General features: G+C 49.8%; 2 protein-coding genes across 2 annotated transcripts in view; one reads left to right on the forward strand and one right to left on the reverse strand.

Moving 5' to 3' along the window:
* Positions 1-14,476, reverse strand: part of LOC142050984 (IgGFc-binding protein-like) — a 31,282-nt gene extending 16,806 nt beyond the window's left edge. Inside the window, exons 1-10 of the mRNA XM_075080180.1 lie at positions 14,355-14,476; positions 13,725-13,769; positions 13,576-13,611; positions 13,074-13,204; positions 12,309-12,590; positions 11,228-11,365; positions 10,368-10,558; positions 4,917-4,993; positions 2,302-3,549; positions 683-999 (exon numbers count right to left, since the gene is read on the reverse strand). Coding sequence (XP_074936281.1) covers positions 683-999; positions 2,302-3,549; positions 4,917-4,993; positions 10,368-10,558; positions 11,228-11,365; positions 12,309-12,590; positions 13,074-13,204; positions 13,576-13,611; positions 13,725-13,761 — 2,457 coding nt within the window. The 5' untranslated portion in view covers positions 13,762-13,769; positions 14,355-14,476. The remainder of the gene's footprint in view (positions 1-682; positions 1,000-2,301; positions 3,550-4,916; positions 4,994-10,367; positions 10,559-11,227; positions 11,366-12,308; positions 12,591-13,073; positions 13,205-13,575; positions 13,612-13,724; positions 13,770-14,354) is intronic.
* A 5,294-nt stretch (positions 14,477-19,770) lies between these two features.
* Positions 19,771-25,413, forward strand: part of LOC142050985 (IgGFc-binding protein-like) — a gene marked incomplete at its 3' end in the record, with an annotated part of 40,164 nt that continues 34,521 nt past the window's right edge. The window contains exons 1-3 of the mRNA XM_075080181.1: positions 19,771-19,823; positions 23,631-24,854; positions 24,949-25,283. Of these exons, the coding sequence (XP_074936282.1) occupies positions 19,772-19,823; positions 23,631-24,854; positions 24,949-25,283 (1,611 nt within the window). The remainder of the gene's footprint in view (positions 19,824-23,630; positions 24,855-24,948; positions 25,284-25,413) is intronic.

Consider the following 25,413-nt stretch of genomic DNA (forward strand, 5'->3'; position numbering starts at 1 on the left):
GGATGAAATCGCATCGGGTGGTGGCTTTGCTAAGAGTGCGCAAACGTCCCCCTCCCCCCCCCCCCCCCCCCAAAAAAAAAGAAAAATCATATAAATACAATGAGAAAGAGAAATTTCTTTCAGGAAGAAGGCAATTATGAGCATAAACCATCAGTTTTGCCCCACGTCTTGTAGATATGCTTTAGCAGGAAAAGATCAAAACGCCAGTGTGTCATGGGAGAACCATCTCCTTCGACTTCTGAGCTTAAAACCCCGTTTATGTTAAGACCATCCAACCGGACAGCTGGGAAAAAAACCTCTTCTAACCTTGCAAAACAGACTTAAGTCTCACGTAGGCTCCCTGTTTGCGGTAGGCCTCCGTGGTTGGTGGACCCCACGGATAAAGCCAACCTCATGGTCGAACTACATCCATAAAATTCCCTTTTTCATGATGTTGACCAAAACTTGAGCATGGTTTAACGGGAGACACCTCTGAGGGCAACTCGAGCCAGGTACAAAACACCCTTCCTTCGCCACGCCTTGATTTGTAATGCAAAATTTCCCAATACTCGGTGGTTTTGGTGGATCTCCCCTCATTTCTTTTTTTTTCAATAGTTCAACCTCTCCCGCCGCGACGTTTTACCCTTTTTCCACTCGGCACGAAAGGCTTTGTCCGGAATTGCCACAGCCTGGAAAAACCCACCTGTATTTTGCCTCCTTCTCCTGTGTGGATGGAGATGTTGTAGTTGTACACGTAGACGTCGGTCAACCACTCCTCCGCGTGGCCTTCGCTCTTCTTCTCCTCCACGACGAAAGGCACCAGGGCGGGATCGTTGCCGCAATACTTGGCGACGGTGTAGGCGCAGCCACCCCGGATGCCCACGGTCACCCCGTCGAAGGTGTGGTACTGCAGCGACGGTGACCCCGTGCAGGTTCCCATGTAGTCGTGCGCGCACACGGCCGCCCCCTTCTCCGCCTTGCACGTCTCCTTCGCGCGGCACCGCACGAGCCGGCAGGGATCTGGAAGAGGTCACAAATGGTTTGCGGGGGGTGACTCGGCCTCGCGGATGCCGCAGGCGGCGCTGACGCCGTGGGCGGTCAACCAGTACCTCCAGCTCTCTCCTGTATTAAAGCCAGGCTTTATTCCAGGGAGGTTTAGTCACTTTGAGCTTAGATTTGAACGTCTGGGTTGATCGTTTGAGGCTCCTGCCATTGATTGATTATAGATGATTTATTTATAGGTTATTTATAGATAAAAATTTATCCCAGGTAGGTTTAGCCACCTTAAGCTTAGACTTGAATGTCTGGGTTGATCGCTTGAAGCTCCTTCAATTGATTATTTAATTATAGATTATTACTTTACAGATTATTTATAGCTTATTTATTTATAGATTATTTACAGATAAAAAATTACCCTGGGTAGGTTTAGCTACCTTAAGCTTAGACTTGAATGTCTGGGTTGATCATTTGAGGCTCTTTCTATTTATTGTTTAATTATAGCTTATTTATCTAGAGATTATTTATAGATAAACATTTATCCCAGGTAGGTTTAGCCACCTTAAGCTTAGACTTGAACGTCTGGGTTGATCATTTGAGGCTCCTTCTATTTATTGTTTAATTATAGATTATTTATTTATAGATTATTTACAGATTAAAAATTACCCCGGGTAGGTTTAGCCACCTTAAGCTTAGACTTGAACATCTGGGTTGATCATATGAGGCTCCTTCTATTTATTGTTTAATTATAGATTATTTATTTATAGATTATTTATAGATAAAAATTTATCCCAGGTAGGTTTAGCCACCTTAAGATTAGACTTGAACATCTGGGTTGATCATTTGAGGCTCCTTCCATTGATTATTTAATTATAGATGATTTATTTATAGATTATTTATAGATAAACATTTATCCCAGGTAGGTTTTGCCACTTTAAGCTTAGATTTGAACATCTGGGTTGATCGCTTGAGGCTCCTTCTATCGATTATTTAATTATAGATTATTACTTTACAGATTATTTATAGATTATTTATTTATAGATTACTTATAAATGATATTTCTATAGAAGAATTATCCCCTCCAAAGCCATGCTGGATGAATTATCCCCTTTCAGACCTGCCTATCCTTGTGCTACGAGAGAAAAGCTCAGTTTTGGCTAAAAATAGCTAAATTTAGATACTCTTCTAGGTGCAAGCTCAGGGTTTATCAGCCATGGGCATGGAAAGGGGATGTGACCGGCACCTGGCTCGGAGGGATGAACTCGATTTGCAGGAGGGAAGCAAAAAGGGGGCGGAGGGAGCTGGAGGCGGCCTCGGGGCGCTCACCGCTGTCGCACACGGCCGCCGACCCGTAGGCTTTTTCCTGTCGGATCCCCACGCTGAGCAACCCGAAGGGGGACGTCTTGTGCTCCACCGTATGGACGGCGAATTGTCTGCCCAAACCGTGCCCGGCCCAGGAGTAATCGGTGCCGGGGACCGGTTTCCACACGGCGTTTCTCAACGGCGTTTTGTTGATCGTCAGCCCGGATGTCTCCGAGGTCTTGGCTATCAGCAGGGCGTAATTATCGTAATCGTCCAGGGCAAAGATGTTGTAGGATTGGCAGTAGCTGGAGATATCTGGGACGGTCATAAAGAACGGGTCGTAAGAGGTGGCGTCTTTATGACCTCCGTCGGCAAAAAAAATAACCTGGATGCCGGCGTCGGCGGAGAGGTACAAAGTATTTAAGGCTTGGAGTCCGTAGAGCGTCGACCGGCTGGGCCGTAGCTGCCGGACGGCCTTGGTCACGCCGTGTTGAGACTCCACGCGCGTCGGTTGGGAGGTGGAGACGTAGATGATATCGGACTGAGTCTCGAAAGGCAACGGCGGTACGATGAAGGTGGTGCCCCAGCTGGAAACGGGCTGGAGTTGCTCCACCAAATGGTCGCAGTGGGTGAACCTGGCCAAGCAAGTGTGGCCGGTGAAGACGGCCACAGGTTTCTGCGCCACGATTCTTGTGCCAGACATATCAGACGGGCTTTGGAGTTGGGCTGCTTGGAAGGGCTCCAGCCTGAGGGGGAGCACTGAGCCCCGGGGGTAAGACCGGCCTTGGTAGGTCACCGTGGCTTTGAGGTGCACGTCAACCGTGGTGGGCTCATCCCAAGCGGCCACCACAAACTCGCCGTAGTGGTCGGTGCCGACGTTGGGCGTCACAACGTGGTACTCCCTGCCCCAGCTGTGCACCGGGTAGACCACGGCTGAGTCAACCGAGGTGGGTTTCTCATTGACCATCACCAAGGAGATGGCGTTGTTGGCCCTCACCACCACAGCATTGTCGAAGAGTTTCATCCCCACCATCTCTGCTTGGGGCGGGATCTTCACGAGCATGGTTTGGCCCGTGGTTGTCTGCACCGTCATCCTCAAGCCCGGCTTCTTCATGGAGATGGTTACGGACGTGAAGGGCGAATAACCTGTGATGAGCAGCTTGAAGTCGCTGCTGAGGGTCTGCTGCAAACCGTTTTGCATGAAGGCCACCACAAAGTCTTCCCCCAGGTGATGCGGAGCTGGCGCGGCGACGCCGGGCAAGTAAAAAACACCTAGAAAAGCCGCGGGAAGAGGAGAATTTGCCGTCAGTGCCGTCATCACCCCTGAGGTCAGCACTGGCAGCCCAGGCTGGGCACCAAGAGCCAGGCTGGGCCTGGGGTGGCACCTGGTCTAGTCTTGGCAGATAAGGAAGAGCGGCTCGGTGGGCTTTCGGTTTGGTGGAATTTTGATTTGATCAGCTATTGATCTGATGAAGTTTCAATTTGACAAACTATTGATTTGATGGACTTGATTTGATAGACTTGGTTTAATGAACTATTGAATTGATTGACTTGACCTGACGAACTATTGATTTAATGAACTCTTGATCTGATGAACTATTGATTTGATGGACTTTTGATCAACTATTGATCTGATGGACTTTCAGTTTGACGAACTATTGATTTGATGAACTATTCATTTTATGAACTCTTGCTCTGATGAACTATTGATTTTACAGACTTGATTTAATGAACTATTGATTTGATGAACTATTGATTTGATGGACTTTTGATTTGATGGAATTTTGATTTGATGGAATTTTGATTTGATCAACTATTGATTTGATTAATTATTGATTTGATGAAGTATTGATTTTATACCCTTGATTTAATGAACTATTGATTTTATGGCCTTTTGATTTGATGAACTATTGATTCAATGGACTTTTACTCTGACAAACTATTGATTTGACGAACTATTGATTTGATAGACTTGATTTAATGAACTATTGATTTGATGGACTTTTGATCAACTATTGATCTGATGAACTATTGATTTGATGGGCTTTTGATCAACTATTGATCTGATGGACTTTCAGTTTGACGAACTATTGATTTGATGGCTTATCAAGTTGGAGAAACAAGGTCTGTTGGTTTGAACAAATGTTGAATTGAAGGAGTTCCTTTCGAGGACTATAACTGGGACAACAAGCAGTTTGACGAAATAACAATTAATTCCCTGGGCAAAAGATGAGGTTTTTGGGTGGGTTTTGTGCCGGACAGAGGAATTTGAAGGGAGCAATTGAGATTTTTAAGGTGTCCCCTTTCACCTCCGAAAGGCCATGGGGGTGGGAATGTGGGCAGACGGGCTCAGAAGGACCACGACTGGCGCTGGGTTGTGACCAGGGGGAAAATTGCCCTATTTTCAACCAATCCTCCCCAAACATGCCTTGGGTGGGCTCTTTGCCTCTTAGTTTCCCCTCTACATGTTACAGGGGAAATTTCGTCTCTTCTCAATCATTTCAGAGTACGGGGGTGGGGGTGAAACGTGGCTTCTTGCACTGGAAAATCGTATTTTGAGACGATTCACAATTTTTTGTGTGTGTGCGTGTGTGTATTTTACAGGTAATTCTACAATTCCCCACCCTGTTTGGACTCACCCCATATCACGACAGTCCAGACCCGCAGCAGCACATCAGTTTTTCCCAGGCCCGGGCTGCCATCCATGGTGTTTTGGCTGTAGAAGGTAAGAAAATGATCCAATTATCTGATTTTATTTTTTTATTTTTTTTAAATTGCATTTGTGTTTGCCCATGGCCCAAAATTCTGAGGTTTATTGCGCTCGTACAAGTCCCAAAATTCAACATGTTTTTGCGCTCGGACTCACACATCTCCCCAAAAATCTGCGGTTTATGCCCTTGGACTCATCCACAAAATGAGTGTTTTATTGCGTTTGCCCCAAAAGCCTGGTTTTTCCACTCACGTATACCCCCAAAACCTGGGGTTTTTTCCCCACTCATACTCATCCCCAAAATCATAATTTATTGCACATACACCCAGCCCCCAAAAATCTATATTTTATTGCACTTGCACCTAAACCCAAAATCTGCTTGTTTCTGCCACTTACGGCCACCCTCCCCCCATCCAAGGCCGACCCCCCCATCACGTCCCGTCTCCATGGAAACGCTGCGTTTGGCTCCCCCCGAATTTTTTACAAAATTCAAGCTCTCCTCTGACCATATTTGCTTTTTCCCCCCCACCTCCCCCCTTTTTTCTCATCTTTTCCCCTTTTTTCCCTTTTCCTCTTTTTTCCTTTTTACCATTTCTCTCCTTTTTTTTCTCCTTCCCCCTTTTTTCCATTTTCCCTCTTTTTCTTTTTCTTCCCTATTTCCCTTGTTTATTTTGCCCCATTTTTTCTCTTCCCCCCCCCAGATCCCCTCTTTTTTCCCTTTCTTCCCCCTTTTTTCCCTCTCCTCCCCCCTTTCCCCCCTTTTTCCTGCCTAAACCCTCCCAGAAACAGTCAAATTCAGCTGCTACTGGGAACAAACCCAGGGCTGGGGAGGATATTTGAGGAATTTCCAGATGTGCGTTCACACTTTGGGCTCTTTGCCACAAAAAATATTAAATTCATTTATATATATGTATCAAAAAATTTAAAATAATATATAAATTTAACCTTACCTGCCTCTGTCTTTTTATCCAGCCCCAAAAAGCTCCAGTTTGTCCTTAAATCTTTGATGCAAATGCTGAGAGCGACCCTGGGGCAGCCGGCTCCTGCTCCTCCCTTTATTATTTTTTGCAGAAATGGGAAAAAAGAAAATGACAACTACAGATGACCCCGAGGGACTGACCCACCCGGAGCTTTGACATCATTTTTGGCAAGCAAAAAAGGTGAAAAACGGGGAGGAAAATATTGTTTTGATTAAAGTCAGGCCGGGGGTTGATGCAAAAGGCAAAAAAAACCCCCAGAATTATTAAATAGAGATTTTTTTTTATTGATGGAGAGGTTGAAATTGCCCCAAAATTACAAGCGAGGGTGAGGGGGACAAAATGGGTGGGTTTGGGGATTATTATTTTTGCAGAAATGGGCCAAAAAAGGCAAAAAAAAAAAGGAAAAAAGGGGGGGAGGGAGAGTTTTTCCCCCCAAAAAAATACCTTTTGGGACTAGAGGGACGGTTGGGGGGGGTCGTGCGAAGTTGTTGTTGTTGGGGGTGTCGTGTCACGTCAGGGCGCGTTGTAGGGGCAACATTTTGGGGGTGTTTGTGCCAAGTTCTGTGTGTGGGTGTGTGTTACATGTCAGTTCTTGCGGGTACAATGTTTGGGGGTATTTGTGTCATGGTGTGCGTTGTGTCACCTCACAGCACGTTGTGGGTGCAAAGCGTTGGGGGGTTTGGGTCAGGTTGTGTGTGTGTGTGTGTGTGTTGTGTCACGTCAGGGCGTGTTGTGGGTTTTTGGGGTGTTTGTGCCAAGTTTTGTGTGTTGTGTCACATCAAAGCATGTTGTGGGGGTGTTTGTGCCACGTTGTGTGTGTTGTGTCACGTCAGGTCGTGTTTTGGGGGTGTTTGTGCCAAGTTGTGTGTGGGTGTGGTGTCACGTCAGAGTGTGTTGTGGGTTTTTGGGGTGTTTGTGCCAGGTTGTGTGTGTGTGTTGTGCCATGTCAGAGTGTGTTTTGGGGGTGTTTGTGCCAGGTTGTGTGTGTTGTGTCACGTCAGCGCGTGCTGTGGGTGCAAAGCGTTGGGGTGTTTGTGCCAGGTTGTGTGTTTTTGCGTTGTGTCACGTCAAAGTGTGTCTTGGGGTGTTTATGCCACGTTGTGTGTGTGTGTGTTGTGTCACATCAAAGCCTGTTGTGGGTTTTTGGGATGTTTTTGCCAAGTTTTGTGTGTTGTGTCACATCAAAGCATGTTGTGGGGGTGTTTGTGCCAGGTTGTGTGTGTTGTGTCACGTCAAAGTGTGTCTTGGGGTGTTTGTGCCAGGTTGTGTGTGTTGTGTCACGTCAGGGCGTGTTTTGGGGGTGTTTGTGCCAAGTTGTGTGTGGGTGTGGTGTCACGTCAGAGTGTGTTGTGGGTTTTTGGGGTGTTTGTGCCAGGTTGTGTGTGTGTGTTGTGCCATGTCAGAGTGTGTTTTGGGGGTGTTTGTGCCAGGTTGTGTGTGTTGTGTCACGTCAGGGCGTGTTTTGGGTGCAAAGCGTTGGGGTGTTTGTGCCAGGTTGTGTGTTTTTGCGTTGTGTCACGTCAAAGTGTGTCTTGGGGTGTTTATGCCACGTTGTGTGTGTGTGTGTTGTGTCACATCAAAGCCTGTTGTGGGTTTTTGGGATGTTTTTGCCAAGTTTTGTGTGTTGTGTCACATCAAAGCATGTTGTGGGGGTGTTTGTGCCACGTTGTGTGTGTTGTGTCACATCAAAGCATGTTGTGGGGGTGTTTGTGCCAGGTTGTGTGTGTTGTGTCACGTCAAAGTGTGTCTTGGGGTGTTTATGCCATGGGGTGTGTGTTGTGTCACGTCAGCGCGTGCTGTGGGTGCAAAGCGTTGGGGTGTTTGGGTGAAGTTGTGTGTGTGTGTGTGTTGTGTCACGTCAAAGTGTGTCTTGGGGTGTTTGTGTCAAGTTGTGTGTGTGTGTGTTGTGCCACGTCAGGGCGTGTTGTGGGTTTTTGGGGTGTTTGTGCCACGTTGTGTGTGTTGTGTCACATCAAAGCATGTTGTGGGGGTGTTTGTGCCAGGTTGTGTGTGTTGTGTCACGTCAAAGTGTGTCTTGGGGTGTTTGTGCCAGGTTGTGTGTGTTGTGTCACGTCAGGGCGTGTTTTGGGGGTGTTTGTGCCAAGTTGTGTGTGGGTGTGTTGTGTCACGTCAGAGCATGTGGTGGGTGCAAAGCGTTGGGGTGTATGGGTCGGGTTGTGTGTGTGTGTGTGTTGTGTCACGTCAGAGTGTGTTGTGGGTTTTTGGGGTGTTTGTGCCAGGTTGTGTGTGTTGTGTCACGTCAGCGCGTGCTGTGGGTGCAAAGCGTTGGGGTGTTTGTGCCAGGTTGTGTGTTTTTGCGTTGTGTCACGTCAAAGTGTGTCTTGGGGTGTTTATGCCACGTTGTGTGTGTGTGTGTTGTGTCATGTCAGCGCATGTTGTGGGTTTTTGGGGTGTTTGTGCCACGTTGTGTGTGTTGTGTCACGTCAAAGTGTGTCTTGGGGTGTTTATGCCATGGGGTGTGTGTTGTGTCACGTCAGCGCGTGCTGTGGGTGCAAAGCGTTGGGGTGTTTGGGTCAGGTTGTGTGTGTTTGTGTGTTGTGCCACGTCAGAGCGTGTGGTGGGGATCCGGGCGTGCTCGGGCCGCGTCGCCTGTCGCGCGTTGCGGGCGCGGCGGGTCTGCGCAGCGTCGCGCGTGGTGGGTGTTCAGGGCACACGCGGGTGGGTTGTGGGTGCCGGCGCCTCGCCCGTGGGGTGCTGTGGGACGGTGTACGGCGGGTGTCGGCCACGGGCACAGCCGCTTCCTCCTTGGGGGAAAAAAACCTCCTCTTTAGTTAAAATTTCCCACTTTGTGGTTTTTAGGTGATTTTTTTTCCCCTGTAAAATCTGTATTTTTCCCCTAAATTCATCACTTGGGCTTTTGGCACAACCCAGACCTCGTGTCCCTGTAGTAAAATGACCATAAACAGAGGGAAAATCCAGGATTATCACAAATAAAATGAGGCCAGAGGATTTGGAAAGAATTTTTTGGCATTTTGGGTTTGGATGTTGTTTTTTTTTTTCCTGCTCAGAGACCCTGAGTTTGGAGCTTTTTTTTTTTTTCTTCTTTTTTTTCCTTTTTTTTTTCCTTTTGTTTTATTTTCAGAAAGCTATGTGACACTTTTTCGCAGGCAGGGAAAGCTTAAGAGCAGAAATTCTCCCTCCCGTGCTCCCAGAGGGCAAAAAAATTTCCTAAATTTCTGCAAAAGAGGGGAAGAAAATCATAAACATGTGACATAAAGCACAAGAAATCATTAATTTATGCACAGAGTGCAAAAAAAATCACGCACACAGGCAAAAAAAAATTTCATGTGCATAGAATGAGAAAAAAGAAGAGAGTTGTGCTCACAGAGGGCAAAAAAATGGTAAATTTATGCATGCAGAGGGCAAAAATTACAAATTTGTGCACATAGTGCAAAAAAAATATCAGGAATTCCTACCACACAGAGGGCAAAAGAATCATAGGTTCATAAAAATGGGACAAAACATCATAAATGTTTGCACGTAGAATCCAACAAATTCAATCCATGCACCCAGGCAAAAATAATTTAATAAACTTGTGCAGAGAGAGGCAAGAAAATCATCAATTCTTGCACACAGAGGGTGAAAATCATGAATTTGTGCACAAAAAAGCCAAAAAAATCATAAATTTTTGCATGCAGAAGGCAAAACTTAATAAATTTTTACAGATAGAGTAAATAAAGTAATAAATTCACACACACCGAGGGCAATAAATCATAAATTTGTGCACACAGATACAAAAAAAAATCATAAATGCAGACAGAGAGGCATAAAGAATCATAAATTTGTGCCCAGAGTGCAAAAAAATCACAAATTCCTGAACGTGCAGGCAAGAAAAATCATAAATTTGTGCCCACAACGGGCAAAAAGTCATCATCGCATGCCTGGGGTACCAAAAAAAATCATAAATTCATGGGCGCGGAGGGCAACAAATCCTAAATTTGTGTATAGAGACACAAACCCCCCATATATTTGTGTATGCAGAGGGCAAAAAATTGTAAATTCATGCACACAGAATGCAAAAACCCCATAAATTACTGCGCAAAGCGGCCAAAAAATGACGCATTTGCGGCCGTCCAGCCCCAAAAGCCCCTACAAGCACACGGACACGCGCGAGAAATGAAGCCGACACGGGAGCCGTGATGTCTCAGCTGCAGTTTTATTGCTCCGGTAGGGGTTGATGCATCCCTCCGTGCGACCCGCCCTACGCGCGTGACGGGGGGACAAGGACGGGGTGGGGACAACGGGGACGGTCCCTCTGCCCCGGGTGCCTCGATTTATCTGTGGGAAGAAACCAAGAACTCAAGAGAAGGAAAGGGTTTGCCAAGGAAGTCTCAATTCTCCCTTTTTTTCAGGTTTCCACCCCCAAAAACCCAACTTACAAAAAGCAGTTGTTGCTTTTGGCGCCCTTGGGTGCCTCCGTGGGGACCCCCGTCACCTTAAAGTTGTCCACCTGGAAGACCCAACGCCCTGGGACGTTGACGTTGGAGGTCTTGGTGATGTTGATGATGGCTTCGGTCTGGGAGCCGGGGATGTTGTAGAAGTTGGTTTCATCTCCGCTGTTGAAGCCGGCCTAGAAAAAAATGAGCCAAAATAGAGGATTCAGAGGGATTAATAGCGTGGGGCAACCGCGTCCTGGTGGTGACGGTGTCCCCCCAAAACCTGTTATGGGCCAACGTCCAACCTTCGGAACCTGGTGTTGTCCCCCAAAAATGTTACCGGCCAACCTCCTACCCTCAACTGTGTTGTCACCAGAAAGTGTTGTGGGCCAACGTAGACTCATTAAGGTTGGAAAAGACCTCTAGGAGCATCAAGTCCAACCATCAACCCAACATCTGACCTTTGGCATCGCCGGCCCCAGAAGATGATATGGGACAACCTCCTACCGTGAGTGAACATGGCATTTTCCCCCCAAAATGTTGTGGGCCACCGTCCTCCCACTGGCATTGTTGTGTCCCACCCCCAAAATGGGGGGACTTCCAGTCTTGGATGAACCTGGTGTTGTCCCCCAAAAAACATCATGGGCCAACTTACCTTCGGCATGGCCTTCTACAAAAAAGATGATGGGCCAAAGTCCTACAATCGGTGTTGTTTTCCCCCAAAAAGTTGTGGGCCAAAGACCCACCTTTGGCAAACCTGGTGTTGTCCCCCCAAAAAAAAACCCATTACTGGTCAATGTCCTCCCCCATTCATCAACTCCCTTCATCCCGTTTCCCTCTGCTTTTCGTTCAGCCCCACCTACATGGGCCGGGGTGCCGCCGAGACCTGTTTCGATGTCACCGCCGCTTGCTGAGCCCGTAGTCCACTGGATGTCCCAATAGTTGAGGATGATGAAGGACGTCTCGGTGTCAGTGGTCAGGGCGGCTTGGAAGGTGTTCCCCTGCAAAAAGGAAGGGGGAGATGACGCCATCGATGGTGGGATGAGCAGTTACGGATGGGATTTAGCCCTGAGGGCTGCACCCAGGTGTGGACTCCTTGCCCAGAGCTGTGCAAGGAAACCATCTTGGTCAAACACGGCCCATCCAGGCTGGGTTTTTTGGTGTCTACCTTCAGGTGAGTGCTTTTGGTGCTCTACCATAGCCTTTTCCTCTGCACGAGGTGGACGGAGGAACAGGACAGGAAAAAAAACCATAAATTAATCAGGGAGTAAAGGTTTGGATGTGACATCTGCATGTCAGCACCTCGGGAGAGTTGAGGAGCTCCAAGGGGTGTTTGTACCCGTCCAGGGCTGGCAGGTAGGACAGAGGGACTGAAGGACACACGTTCACCTCAAATATCCGGAAGGCAAATGAATGGGTCGTAAAGACCAATGGATGGGTCATGGAGGCCAACAAATGGGTCGTGAAGGCCACAGACGGAACGTGAAGGCCAAGGAAGAGGTCACAAAGGCCAGCAAATAGATTGTAAGGCCAACAAATGGGCCGTGATCTGACAAATGGGGTTGTGACGGCCCATGGGTGGGTCACGAAGGCCAACAGATGGAATGTAAGGACGGCAAAAGCGTTGCCGGTCCGACAGATGGGTCACAAGGACAACAAGTGGGGTAGGCGAGCCCACGAGCGGGTCGTAAGGCCAACATGTGGGTCATAAGGCCAACACGTGGGTTACGAGATCGAATGAATGGGTTGGGAAGGCCAACAAATCGAGCTTGTCTCGATCCTTGGTCATCAAATTGATGGACCCGAGGCCACGATTCATTTTGCCCTCCAAAACGCACTCGTCCGCGGCCACGTGCTTGTTCCCTCCACCAAATCAGGGTGGGATAAATTAGTTTTCACGTGCGTGACCTTACCTGGCCTTCAGGTCACGACCGTGGACCTTACCTTATTGGAGGTAGAGCCAAAGTAGGCCACGTGGTCCCAGGTGGCCACGAATGCCCATTTGGCGGTGTAGGAGATCTTGGGGAAGTATTCGTTGATGTTCTTGGTGATGCGCGCCAGCAGGGTCGGGTCGGTGGTCTCTCGGTAGAAGACATCCCCTCCCTGCACGTTGTCCACGTCCGCCCAGTACGGGGCCACGAAGGCGCGTCCGTCAGCCAGGGGGAGGGGGTCAGGGGTGTATTGTTTCACCCGGCTGTTAAAGGAAATCACACCGTTGTTGTTCACCTGTAAAAGACACCACGGGGTCAACCCTGACGTGCCGGCAACTTACGTTGGAGCCCTACCACGGGGTCAACACCTTGACATGGTTGTGGCGCCCTGGAGACGGACGCAGGATCCAGACGTGGTCTTACCACCGGCTTCTGCATCTCTGCGACCATATTGGAGGTGTTTAGGTCGCTATCGCGCCTACAGCTCTAGCAGAAAGAGGGCGGTGGTGGGATGTGACAACCTAAACTTGTCCATGGATCTCCCAACCACTGCTCCAGAAGGGTGCAGGTCTCCTCCCAAGACCCACCAACCATATGAAGATGCTTTGGTGCGCCAGAAAAAAGCCTTATATTAAGGCAACCAGGTCAATCCCATGGAGAGGTAGATTTTGTTGGGGAGGGGATGACAAAAAGGACTGGAAAAATAGCAAAAAAAAAAGAGGGGAAATCGGAAAATTGAGAGACGTGCAAGGAAAACGTGGAATTTTGACTCACGTACGTAAAGGCTTTGGTACTTTTTGCTGTAGAAGGTGAAAGGCATAGTGAGGGAGACCTCCTCTGATGTCCCATCGTCAAGCTTGGGGGTCATACGGTCATGCTGGTCCAGACCGTAGGGGTAGAGCAGGGATGCTGCAGGAAGGCAGAGGTTGAGGTGTTGGGGGACACTCCCCTCCCCCCAAACCCTCCCAACCTCATGCACTTTGGGGTGAAGCCCACCAGGTTTGGGATTCCTGATTTTTAAATGGGGCCTGTGCTCCAGGTTACCTAAACACGGGCTTGACTTGGGCGTCCAACGGTTGGGGGTGAAACTGGGGCTGAAGGGAATCGCCCCGTGGGGTACACGCAGATTTGAGGACAAACAGTGCAAAACCAGAACGTTTGACTTCCGTATCCCCACGGTGTAGCTGGGAGGAGGCTCTGCTCCCTTCCCGCTTCCCAAATTAAAGCAGAAACGACCCCGTTTTGGGTGGAAATACTGTTAATGCAACCCAAATACCCACCTTTTTCTTGCACCGGTTGGGCGTCCACCACGGCTCCTGGAGAAGAGAAAGGGGAGGGGGGGAAATATTAACCCAGGAATGACCATCACCCGTCACTTTTCCACCTTGCAGCGTCCTCAGAAGAAAAATCTTAATTTTTTTTAGCCTACCTGACATCAGGAGCAGGAAAGTGAAGGGAAGCTTCATCGCAGCTCCTGCAAAATCATGAAAAAACAGTAAAAACTAAAAAAAAAAACACCCAACAAACTGATGAAGCACTCAATGATGGCAGTGGGATGAATTATTTTCACTATTTTTAAAAGATTTGCATGATTATCAAAGTTATTCTTTTTATTGTTGACTTAGAGTTGAGAAAAAACAAGAATTCCTGGTTTTTAACCCATTTTGCCCCAACCTGGGGACAGAACCCAGAGGTGCTGCCTATGGGAATCCCCCCCCAGCCCCTCGGGAGCAAAACTAGGCATACATTGGAGGAGTTTGGGGTGAAAAAAATAACCCATCTAGTTGTTTTCCTGGCTGGAAGAAGAGAAACCGAGGCAGGACGGAGGACACACGATGCGAGGGGGGGGATTTGATGAGCGCCCACGTCCTCTGGAGCAGCAGGAGCCTCCTTTGCACCAAATCGGGTGCTTTTTCAGGAGTTTATTATTTTTTTTTTCTGCCCGACTTCGTGCGATTTTAAGCCGTTTGAAGGCAGCGGCTGCTCGGATTCACGCGGTTTGAAGGGAGAGGGTTTAAGGGAGCGATGGACGCCTACAACGGAGATAAAAATCTCTTACCTCAGTACCTCCCTGCTTCCAAATTTCCCCAGGGAAAGGCGAGAAGAAGAGAAAGGAGGCACTGACACGAGCTCAGCCACCAAGAAATGGGTTTTCTCTTGCATACTGCCCCTTCTTTTAACACACAGCCCTCCCGGCCCCCCTTCACCATTAAAAAAAAAATTTAAAGAACAGCTTGTGAAAGTGGTGGAATCCGCCAACTTTCTGCCCGGCGTGGATCGATCGTCCCCCAGGGTCTCCGGAGAGGCAGATTTCAGGAGACAGGAGATATTTGGCTCCTCCTGATCTTCCTTTTTTGTTGTTGTTTTTTCTTCTGAAGCTCAGATAAGGCTTTGGCAAGGACGCGCAGCAGATGCAGGGTGGGTTTGCAGTTCTCAGGAAGCCCCATAAGGGATTTTTCTAATTCATCTCAGAAAAACACCCATTCCCCCCTCCCCGTCCCCCAACCTCCCCCCGGAGGCAGCGAATGAGGGGGGTCACTGGGGGAAATACGCCGTTAATGCGTTTCCATCAAGTTGATGAGATTTTGGGGGGGGGAAGAGTGGAGGGCTCCGAAGGGTGTTGGGGTGCAGCTGGGGGCGTCGCCCATGCGATTTATCCGTCCAAAGGCATTTGCAAGAGTAAAGGAATATTAAATGATATTAGCAAGGGCCGGGGTGGATCCTGCACCCATCACAACGTCCCTGGTGGGTCCTGCACCCATCACAGCATCCCCCGTGGATCCTGCACCCATCACAACGTCCCTGGTGGGTCCTGCGCACCCATCACAACGTCCCTGGTGGGTCCTGCACCCATAACAACATCCCCCGTGGATCCTGCACCCAGTGGAACATCTGTGGATCCAGCACCCGTCTCAACATCTCCTATGGATCCCTCACCCATCACAATGTCCCCTGTGGATCCTGCACCCATCACAAAGTCACCTGTGAGTCCTACACCCATTGGACCAGCTACTGATCCTAGACCCATCGCAACATCTCCTGTGGGTCCTGCACCCATCACAATGACCCCTGTGGATCCTAGACCCACTGCAACATCTCCTGTGGGTCCTGCACCCATCACAATGACCCCTGTGGATCCTAGACCCACTGCAACATCTCCTGTGGGTCCTGCACCCATCACAATGACCCCTGTGGATCCAGCACCCATCACAACATCTCCTGTGGATCCAGAACACTTCCCAATGTCCCCTGTGGATCCTGCACCCATCACAACATCCTCTACTGATCCTGCACCCATTGCAATGTTCCCTGTGGATCCAGCACCCACAGAATCCCAGAATGGTGGGGGCTGGAAGGGACCTCTGGAGCTCACCCCGTCCCACCCCCTGCGTGAGCAGGCACCCCCAGAGCAGGGGCACAGGGCCGCGTCCAGGCGGGGGGCGAATGTCTCCAGGGAAGGGACCCCACAGCCCCTCTGGGCAGCCTGTGCCCCTGCTCTGGCACCCGCACAGGGAAGGGGTTTGTCCTCACGTTCAGGTGGAACTTCCCGTGTTCCAGCTTGTGCCCGTGGCCCCTTGGCCTGGCGTTGGGCACCACTGAAAAGAGCCCGGCCCCATCCCCCTGACACCCACCCTTCAGGTATTTATAGGCATTGATGAGATCCCCCCTCAGCCTTCCCTTCTCCAGGCTGAACAAGCCCAGGTCTCTCAGCCTTTCCTCCCAAGGGAGATGCTCCAGTCCCCTGAGCACCTTGGTAGCTCTGCGCTGGCCTTGCTCCAGCAGTTCCATGTCCTTCTTAAACTGGGGGGCCCAGAACTGGACACAGCACTCCAAATGTGGTCTCCCTAGGGCAGAGCAGAGGTGGGGATAACGTCCCTCACCCTGCTGGCCACACTCCTTTTCATGCAGCCCAGGATCCCATTGGCCTCCTTGGCCCCAAGGGCACGTTGCTGGCTCACGGTCAGCTTGTTGTCCACCAGCAGAGCCGCTTTCCAGTAGTTCAGCCCCCAGCCTGTGCTGGTGCGGGGGGTTGTCCCTCCCCAGGGGCAGGACCTTGCACTGGCTCTTGTTGGATTTCATGAGGTTCCCCTGGGCCCAGCTCTCCAGCCTGCCCAGGTCTCGCTGGATGCCAGCACGGCCTGCTGGCGTATCAGCCACCCCTCCCAGCTTGGTGTCACCAGCCAACCTGCTGAGGGGACACTCTGTCCCATCTTCCAGGTCACTGATGAATGTTGAGCCCGTTCTCAATCCACCTCACTGTCCTCTCCTCCAACCCACACCTCCTTAGCGTGCCCGTGAGGATGTTATGGGCAACTGTGCCAAACGCCTTACTGAAGTCGAGAGACAACATCCACTGCTCTCCCTTCATCGACCCAGCCAGTCACGCCATCATAGAACCCATCAAAACATCCCCTGTGGGTCCTCCACCCATTGCAATTTTCCCTGTGGGTCCTGCACCCATCACAATGTCCCCTGTGGATCAAGCACCCATCACAACATCCCCCGTGGGTCCTGCACCCATCGCAACATCCCCTGCGGGTCCAGCACCCATCACAACATCCCCTGTGTGTCCTGGACCCATCACAATGTCCCTGTAGATCCCACACCCATCACAACATCCCCTGTGGGTCCTGCACCCATCGCAACATCCCCTACTGATCCTAGACCCATCACAATGTCCCCTGTGGATCAAGCACCCATCGCAACATCCCCCGTGGGTCCAGCACCCATCACAACATCCCCCGTGGGTCCTGGACCCATCACAATGTCCCTGTAGATCCCACACCCATCACAACATCCCCTGTGGGTCCTGCACCCATCGCAACATCCCCTACTGATCCTAGACCCATCACAATGTCCCCTGTGGATCAAGCACCCATCGCAACATCCCCCGTGGGTCCAGCACCCATCACAACATCCCCCGTGGGTCCTGCACCCATCGCAACATCCCCTACTGATCCTAGACCCATCACAATGTCCTCTGTGGATCAAGCACCCATCGCAACATCCCCCGTGGGTCCTGCACCCATCGCAACATCCCCTACTGATCCTAGACCCATCACAATGTCCCCTGTGGATCAAGCACCCATCACAACATCCCCCGTGGGTCCTGCACCCATCGCAACATCCCCTACTGATCCTAGACCCATCACAATGTCCTCTGTGGATCAAGCACCCATCGCAACATCCCCCGTGGGTCCAGCACCCATCACAACATCCCCTGTGGGTCCTGCACCCATCGCAACATCCCCCGTGGGTCCTGGACCCATCACAATGTCCCCTGTGGATCAAGCACCCATCGCAACATCCCCCGTGGGTCCAGCACCCATCACAACATCCCCCGTGGGTCCTGGACCCATCACAATGTCCCTGTAGATCCCACACCCATCACAACATCCCCTGTGGGTCCTGCACCCATCGCAACATCCCCTACTGATCCTAGACCCATCACAATGTCCCCTGTGGATCAAGCACCCATCACAACATCCCCCGTGGGTCCAGCACCCATCGCAACATCCCCTACTGATCCTAGACCCATCACAATGTCCCCTGTGGATCAAGCACCCATCACAACATCCCCCGTGGGTCCTGCACCCATCGCAACATCCCCTACTGATCCTAGACCCATCACAATGTCCTCTGTGGATCAAGCACCCATCGCAACATCCCCCGTGGGTCCTGCACCCATCGCAACATCCCCTACTGATCCTAGACCCATCACAATGTCCCCTGTGGATCAAGCACCCATCGCAACATCCCCCGTGGGTCCAGCACCCATCACAACATCCCCCGTGGGTCCTGGACCCATCACAATGTCCCCTGTGGATCAAGCACCCATCACAACATCCCCCGTGGGTCCTGCACCCATCGCAACATCCCCTACTGATCCTAGACCCATCACAATGTCCCCTGTGGATCAAGCACCCATCGCAACATCCCCCGTGGGTCCAGCACCCATCACAACATCCCCCGTGGGTCCTGGACCCATCACAATGTCCCTGTAGATCCCACACCCATCACAACATCCCCTGTGGGTCCTGCACCCATCGCAACATCCCCTACTGATCCTAGACCCATCACAATGTCCCCTGTGGATCAAGCACCCATCGCAACATCCCCCGTGGGTCCAGCACCCATCACAACATCCCCTGTGGGTCCTGCACCCATCGCAACATCCCCTACTGATCCTAGACACATCACAATGTCCCCTGTGGGTCCTGGACCCATCACAACATCCCCCGTGGATCCAGCACCCATCACAACGTCTCCTACTGACCCTAGACCCATGACAACGTCCCCTGCGGACCCAGCACCCCTCACAATGTGGACCCAGCACCCGTCACAGCCTCTTCAGCAGGATTTGCAAGGAAAACGTTGCAGGTGAAGGAAACCAGCTGCACAATTTCATCCCCCGGCTCGGCCACGTACGCCAGAAACTCCAGTTCTCAGGAACTCCGGGGGCAGTTTTGCAACGTGACCTCCCCGGGCTGCGCCAGGACTTCGCAGCCCCGACGCGCGACCCCTTTCCGAAGATGTTGCTGAATCGGCTGAAATCAGCCCGTTTTGGAGCCAGTTCCTTCTCCTGCTGGTCCCAGGGAGGAGCTCTGCGATGACTTTCTCAGGAAAACAGGGATAAGCCTCATCTGGTTATAAAAAGGGAGGTTTGGGGACCCAACCCTGCAGGTTTTTTTCATCCATCCTCACGCGTCCATGGACTTCGGGGAGAGCGGAGAGAGGCGCTGAGGCAGAAAAGCGCCTGCCGGTGAGTGGTCGAGGGGGGTTGGGGTCTTATTTTGCCTTTTTATACCCCTTGTATTTTCGGGCGTGAGCCCAGGTGTCTCCCATTGGCGCAAAACAAGGCGTCGGTGATGCCTTCACCCACCACGCAGGTGTCCCAGGTAATGAACCTGACTCTAAAATGATATGAGAAAGGGGTTTTTTTTCCTCTCTCCTGAGCTAAAATTGGGTTGTTTTTGGTAAAACCCGGGCCATAAATCCTCACTGGGTGCAACAACCCGGGATTAACCCCGACGGGTGTTGGGTGTCGGTGGGGGAGCAGCACCTCTGAGAACATCCAGGAGCTGCGAGGGAGGGTTTTCCCATTTTTTCACCTAAATTTTGGTATTTTGAGGGGGAGATTTTGTCCTTGGGAGGTTTTGTCGAAGGTTACGGGGAGGGTGCGGTGGAAAGAGGGGGGAGGGTGGGGTCTTCGGGGCGTTGGGGGTTGTTGAGTCGGGCGCAAGGGGACAATTGGGGGCGTCGTTGGGCCGAGGGGGCTCGAGCAGAATTGAGCCCAAATGCAGAACTTCGAGAGGTTTCCAAGGGGTCGAAAAAGCCTTTTTTTGGACAATTTTGGGTGAAAAGGGGATTTTTGGGGATACCTGGGTCCTTTCTAGGCTCCTCCTCGTCCCCGCATGGAATTTTTCCCCCCCAAAAAATGTGTGTTTTCATATTTTGGGGCTTTTTTTTGCAGCGATGGCGACGGGCAGGACGTGGCGGCTCCCGGCGTGGCTGGCTCTCTTCTGCGGTGAGCACCGACCCAACCCTATTCCCCCCCAAAAAACCACCAGATTCCCTCATTTTTAGGGTTATTTTAGGTTTTTCTATGACAGGTTTCCACAGCAAAAAGTCCTTATTCCCTGTTGGGTTATTTTTTTTCAGAAAATTGCCTTTATTCCCTTATTTTCCCCCAGCAAAAATAAAAGATTTTTAATATTTCTTTGCCTTTTCACCAAAAATGTCTCATCCCCTGGTTTTTTTTTCCCCACCAAAAAGTCCTTATCACTTTCTTTCCTTTTCTTTGCTTTTTTTATCCCCCAGGAAAATAAAAAGCCCTTATTTCCTCATTTTTTGAAGGAAAATAAGCACTTGCTCCCCTGTTTCTTTGCTGTTGGCGTATTTTTGTGGTTAAAAAACCCACATTTATTAGCAGTTTGGGTTTTTTCCAGAAAAGAAAAAGCCTTTATACACCGGGGTTTTCTTTTTTTGGGGGAAAAAAGCCCTTGTAGCCTCTTTTTTTTTCTTTTTGAAGGAAAAAGCCCTTTTATTTGTTTTTCTTTTACGAAAAAAAGTCCTTCTTCCTTATTTACCTGTTCGTGTGTTTGGGTTTTTTGCCTCAGAAAAAGAGTCTTTATTCCCTGTTTCTTTCAGAAAAAAAGCCCTCACCACCTGTATTTTTTTCCCCCCACCAAAAAGTCATTATTCCCCGGGGTTTTTTGTCACTCAAATGCCCTTTTTCACCAAAAAGCCCTTAATTTTTTGTTTTTTCAGGAAAAAAAAAAAAGCCCTTATCACAATTTCCTTTATGGAGTTAAAAAAAAAGCCCTTATCACCATTTTTGTTATGAAATAAATTCCTGCTTTTTCACCAACCCCCACGATCCCAACTTTGTTTTTCAGCCAAAAAAACACAAAACCCTTATTAGCTATTTGTCTTTCAGGCAAAAAAAGAAATCATTTATTCTTCCTTTCAGGCAAAAAAAAGCCATTCTTACCTGTTTTTATTTCCAGCCAAACCTCGTTATTCTCTGTTTTTTTCACCAAAGCGCCCTTTTCCCCTGTTTTCTTCAAAGAAAATATTTAAAAAACAAGCCCAAATTTCGGGGTTTTACCAAAAAAAGCCCTTCTTACCCGGTTTTTCCATAAAAAAACCCTTATCACCTGAGGAGTTTTATTGTTTTGGGGCGCTTTTTTCCTTCTTTTTAACAAAGAGCCTTTATCACCTCTGGTTTGTGGGTTTTTTTCACCAGAAGCCCTAATTTCCTGCATTTTTTCACCAAAAACCCCACATTGCCTGTTCGGTTTGTGATCTTTTTTTTCCTTAAGAATAAAAAATAAAGCCCTTTTTAACCTGTTTTAGGTTGTGAAGGGGGTTTTTGGGGGGCTGGGAGCCTTTAATCCCTGATGTTTTTGTAGCATTAAAAAGCCCCCAAAAAACCCCAAACCCACCTTATTACCTCCTTTCTCAGAGAGAAAAAAAGCCTTTATCACCTGGTTTTTTTCATAGAACCATTGATTTATTAGCATTGGAAAAGACCTCTAAGGCTGAGTCCAAGCACCAACCACCCAACAGCCCCGTGTCCTGGACCACGTCCTGCCCCAAAAACGTTTGGTTTCTCACCAAAATGTTCTTATCTGGGTTTTTTTCGCTTTCAGAAAAAGCCCTTATCTGTATTTTTTAGGAAAAAAAAAAACAGCCCCACACCTGGGTGGGTTTTTCTTAAAAAAACAAATATAAAAAGGGGAAGGGGGGAGAAGGGGGCAGGAAGGAAGGGGGGAAAAAGGGGGCAGGAAGGAAGGGGGGAAAAAGGGGGCAGGAAGGAAAGGGGGGAAAGGGGGCAGGAAGGAAGGGGGGAAAAAGGGGGCAGGAAGGAAGGGGGGGAAAGGGGGCAGGAAGGAAAGGGGGGAAAAAGGGGGCAGGAAGGAAGGGGGGGAAAGGGGGCAGGAAGGAAAGGGGGGAAAAAGGGGGCAGGAAGGAAGGGGGGAAAAAAGGGGGCAGGAAGGAAAGGGGGAAAAAAGGGGGCAGGAAGGAAGGGGGGGAAAGGGGGCAGGAAGGAAAGGGGGGAAAAAGGGGGCAGGAAGGAAGGGGGGAAAAAAGGGGGCAGGAAGGAAAGGGGGGGGAAAGGGGGCAGGAAGGAAGGGGGGAAAAAGGGGGCAGGAAGGAAGGGGGGAAAAAGGGGGCAGGAAGGAAAGGGGGGGAAAAGGGGGCAGGAAGGAAAGGGGGGGAAAAGGGGGCAGGAAGGAAGGGGGGAAAAGGGGGGCAGGAAGGAAAGGGGGGGAAAAGGGGGCAGGAAGGAAGGGGGGAAAAAGGGGGCAGGAAGGAAAGGGGGGGAAAAGGGGGCAGGAAGGAAAGGGGGGGAAAAGGGGGCAGGAAGGAAGGGGGGAAAAAGGGGGCAGGAAGGAAGGGGGGAAAAGGGGGGCAGGAAGGAAAGGGGGGGAAAAGGGGGCAGGAAGGAAGGGGGGAAAAAGGGGGCAGGAAGGAAGGGGGGAAAAAGGGGGCAGGAAGGAAGGGGGGGAAAGGGGGCAGGAAGGAAGGGGGGAAAAAGGGGGCAGGAAGGAAGGGGGGAAAAAGGGGGCAGGAAGGAAAGGGGGGGAAAGGGGGCAGGAAGGAAGGGGGGGAAAGGGGGCAGGAAGGAAGGGGGGGAAAAGGGGGCAGGAAGGAAGGGGGGAAAAAGGGGGCAGGAAGGAAAGGGGGGAAGGGGGGAGGAAGGAAAGGGGGGGAAAAGGGGGAGGAAGGAAGGGGGGAAGGGGGGAGGAAGGAAAGGGGGGGAAGGAGGGAGGAAGGAAGGGGGGAAGGGGAGGAAGGAAAAGGGGGGGGGAAGGGGGAGGGAAATGGTGAAAAAGAGCAGGAAGGGGAAAAAGGAAAAAAGAAGAAAAAAGCCATTTACTTGGTTTTTGGGTGTTTGTTTGTTTGTTTTTCAAGGAGAAACCCTTAGTGCATAGTAATCTTTCATCAAAAAGCATTTAAACCTGTTTTCTTTTCAGCAAAAATCCCTTATTAGTTTTATTTTTTCAGCAAAAGCCCATATTCCCCAATTTTTCCTCAGCAAAAGACTCTTATTTCTATTTCCCTCAGCAACAAAAGCCCTTAGTACCTGGTTTTTCAGACTTCTTACTGCACAGTTCAGCAGCAAATAAAAAGATTTATTTCCAGTGGAGTTTTCCAGGAATTTCTACTGCGATTCCTTCACCAAAGAAAATCTTTCCCCCACCCTTTTTTCCCCTCAAAACTTTCCACGTGTTTCTTGTGCAAAACGCCTTTATACCTGATTTTTATTTCTCAGGTCTTCCTATTACAATTTCTGCAATAAAACCCCTTAAGAAGAAGAAAAAAAAACCCAACACACACATAACCCCCCCAATTTTTATTGCAGTTTCTGCAGCAAAAAGCTTTTATTCCCCATTTTTATTTTTCAAGACCCTCTAACTGTATGCTTCTGCAAGAAGAAACCCCAATTTTTTTTCTTATTTTCTCATTTCTGATTTTCAGAAACTCCCATTGCAATTTCCACAGCAAAATTTACTTCCTCGTTTCTTCAGAACCTTCTGGTGTGTTTCTGCAGCAAAAAAAAAATGTTATTCTCGATTTTGTAGGTTTTTTTCAGACTGTTCTATGGCAGTTTTTTTCAGCCCCGAAGCCCTCATTCCTTGTTTTTTGGAGAACCTCCTATTGCAAGTTTCCGCACCAGAAAAGCAGCACCGTTACGTCTTGATTTGTTTTCTGTCTATTCGGTTTTTACCCCCGAAATTTTTTACTATAATTTCTGCACCAAAAAAACCCAACAACCCAAAAAACAAACCCAACCCCCCCCCCTTTTTTTTCCTACTTTTCCCAGGTCTTTCCACAGCAACTTTCCGTGGCAAGGAATTCTTCACCGTCTTCCTGCAGAACGATGCCGAAGGCACCCAAGCCTTCATCGACCTCCTCTTCACCGCCTACTCCAGCTCCACCAAGGTGACGGTGACGATGAGCGGTGGCACCTTCACCGAGACCGTCACCCTTGACAAAGACAAGACGGTTTCCCTCCGCATCCCCGAGAGCCTAGAGCTTGTCGGCAACAGGATTTTGAACAAAGCCATCTTGATTCAATCCACCAAGGAGATCTCTGTGGCCTGGGTCAGCTACAAAACCCACACCGTGGGTGCCACCACCGTGTTGCCTGTAAATAAGCTGGGCAACAGCTATTACGTGGTGACACCGAGCGGCACCACCAAAAGCGGCTTGAAGCAGTTTGTTGTGGCAGCCGGGAAGACTGCGGCCACCGTTTTCATCAACACCAAGGGCACGATTTATTACGAAGGGAATATTTACTCCCCCGGGTCCACCCTTCAAGTCTTCTTGAAACCCTACCACAGCTTGCAACTGCAAAGCACCTACGATTTGTCCGGCACCAAGGTGATATCGGACAACCCCGTCGCGGTCCTCAGCGGGCACAGTTGCGTGAAGGTGTTCCGTAGCTGTGACTACGTGGTCGAGCAGCTTCTGCCTGTCAACATGTGGGGGAAAGCCTACGTCATCCCCCCCAACCCCTTCCAGCCGAACACCGACCTCGTCTATGTTGTGGCAGCTGAGAAAACCTCCATCAGCTACAACAAGGATGATTTTGTCATCAGTGAGGTCATGATGGAGGGGCAGGTCAAAGAGTTGGTGATCAGCCAACGTTCACCGCTTCACGTGAGCTCTTCAGCTGCAGTTCAGGTGGTTTTCTTCTTCACCAGTGCCAGGGAGGGCTCGTTTAAGCGAGACTCCTACATAATCAACATCCCACCCATCTCCACCTACTGCACATCCTACCGGGTCAACAGCATGGATGGCTACTACAACCACGTGATCCTCATCGCCCAAAACACTGACACCAGCACCGTCACCATCAACCAGAATACGGACGAGAGCGTGACCTGGCATCCGATTCCCAGCACGGACTTCTCCTGGGCCATCATCACCATGAGAAACCCAGGAGAAATCCAGAGCGTTGAGCACCACCAGTCACCCATCGGGGTCCTGGTCTTCGCCTTCCTGAATTATGCTGGTTATGGTTTCACTGGTCTTTGCGCCACACGTAAGTAGGACCAACACACGGTTGCGTCTTGCCAATGGCCGGGTCTTCTCCATGGTTGTCATCCATGGTTTTTTTTTTCCCCCTATTTCTGCAGCTTCTGCTCCTCTTTCCTGCAAAGACCTGGACTGCAAGGAGAAGTGCGAGATGGTGGATGAAGAACCCACGTGCGTCCAAGAAACCTTCTCAACCTGCTGGGCCACCAGTGGCCTCCACTACCAAACCTTCGATGGGAAAGCCTTTGATTTCACGGGCACGTGCACCTACACCTTGACCAAGACCTGTGATACGGATCCAACCCTGCCCATCTTCAGCATCGAGGCCAGAAAAGAACACAGGGGTAACGGGAAAGTCTCCTACGTTGGCTCTGTGACCCTCCGTGTCTACGACATCACCATCACTGTGGTCAGGTCCGAGAACGGGATCGTGAGGGTATGTAAGAAAAATAATTATTGAATCCAAAGCAATATTACGGTCATTTAATTTAATTTAATGTCATTTAATGATGATCTTAAGGGTCTTTTTCAACCTAAATGATTCTATGATTTGCTGTGCATGAGTA

This window comes from Phalacrocorax aristotelis, unplaced genomic scaffold (genome assembly GCF_949628215.1).
Source record: "Phalacrocorax aristotelis unplaced genomic scaffold, bGulAri2.1 scaffold_187, whole genome shotgun sequence".
NCBI classification, from domain to species: domain Eukaryota; kingdom Metazoa; phylum Chordata; class Aves; order Suliformes; family Phalacrocoracidae; genus Phalacrocorax; species Phalacrocorax aristotelis.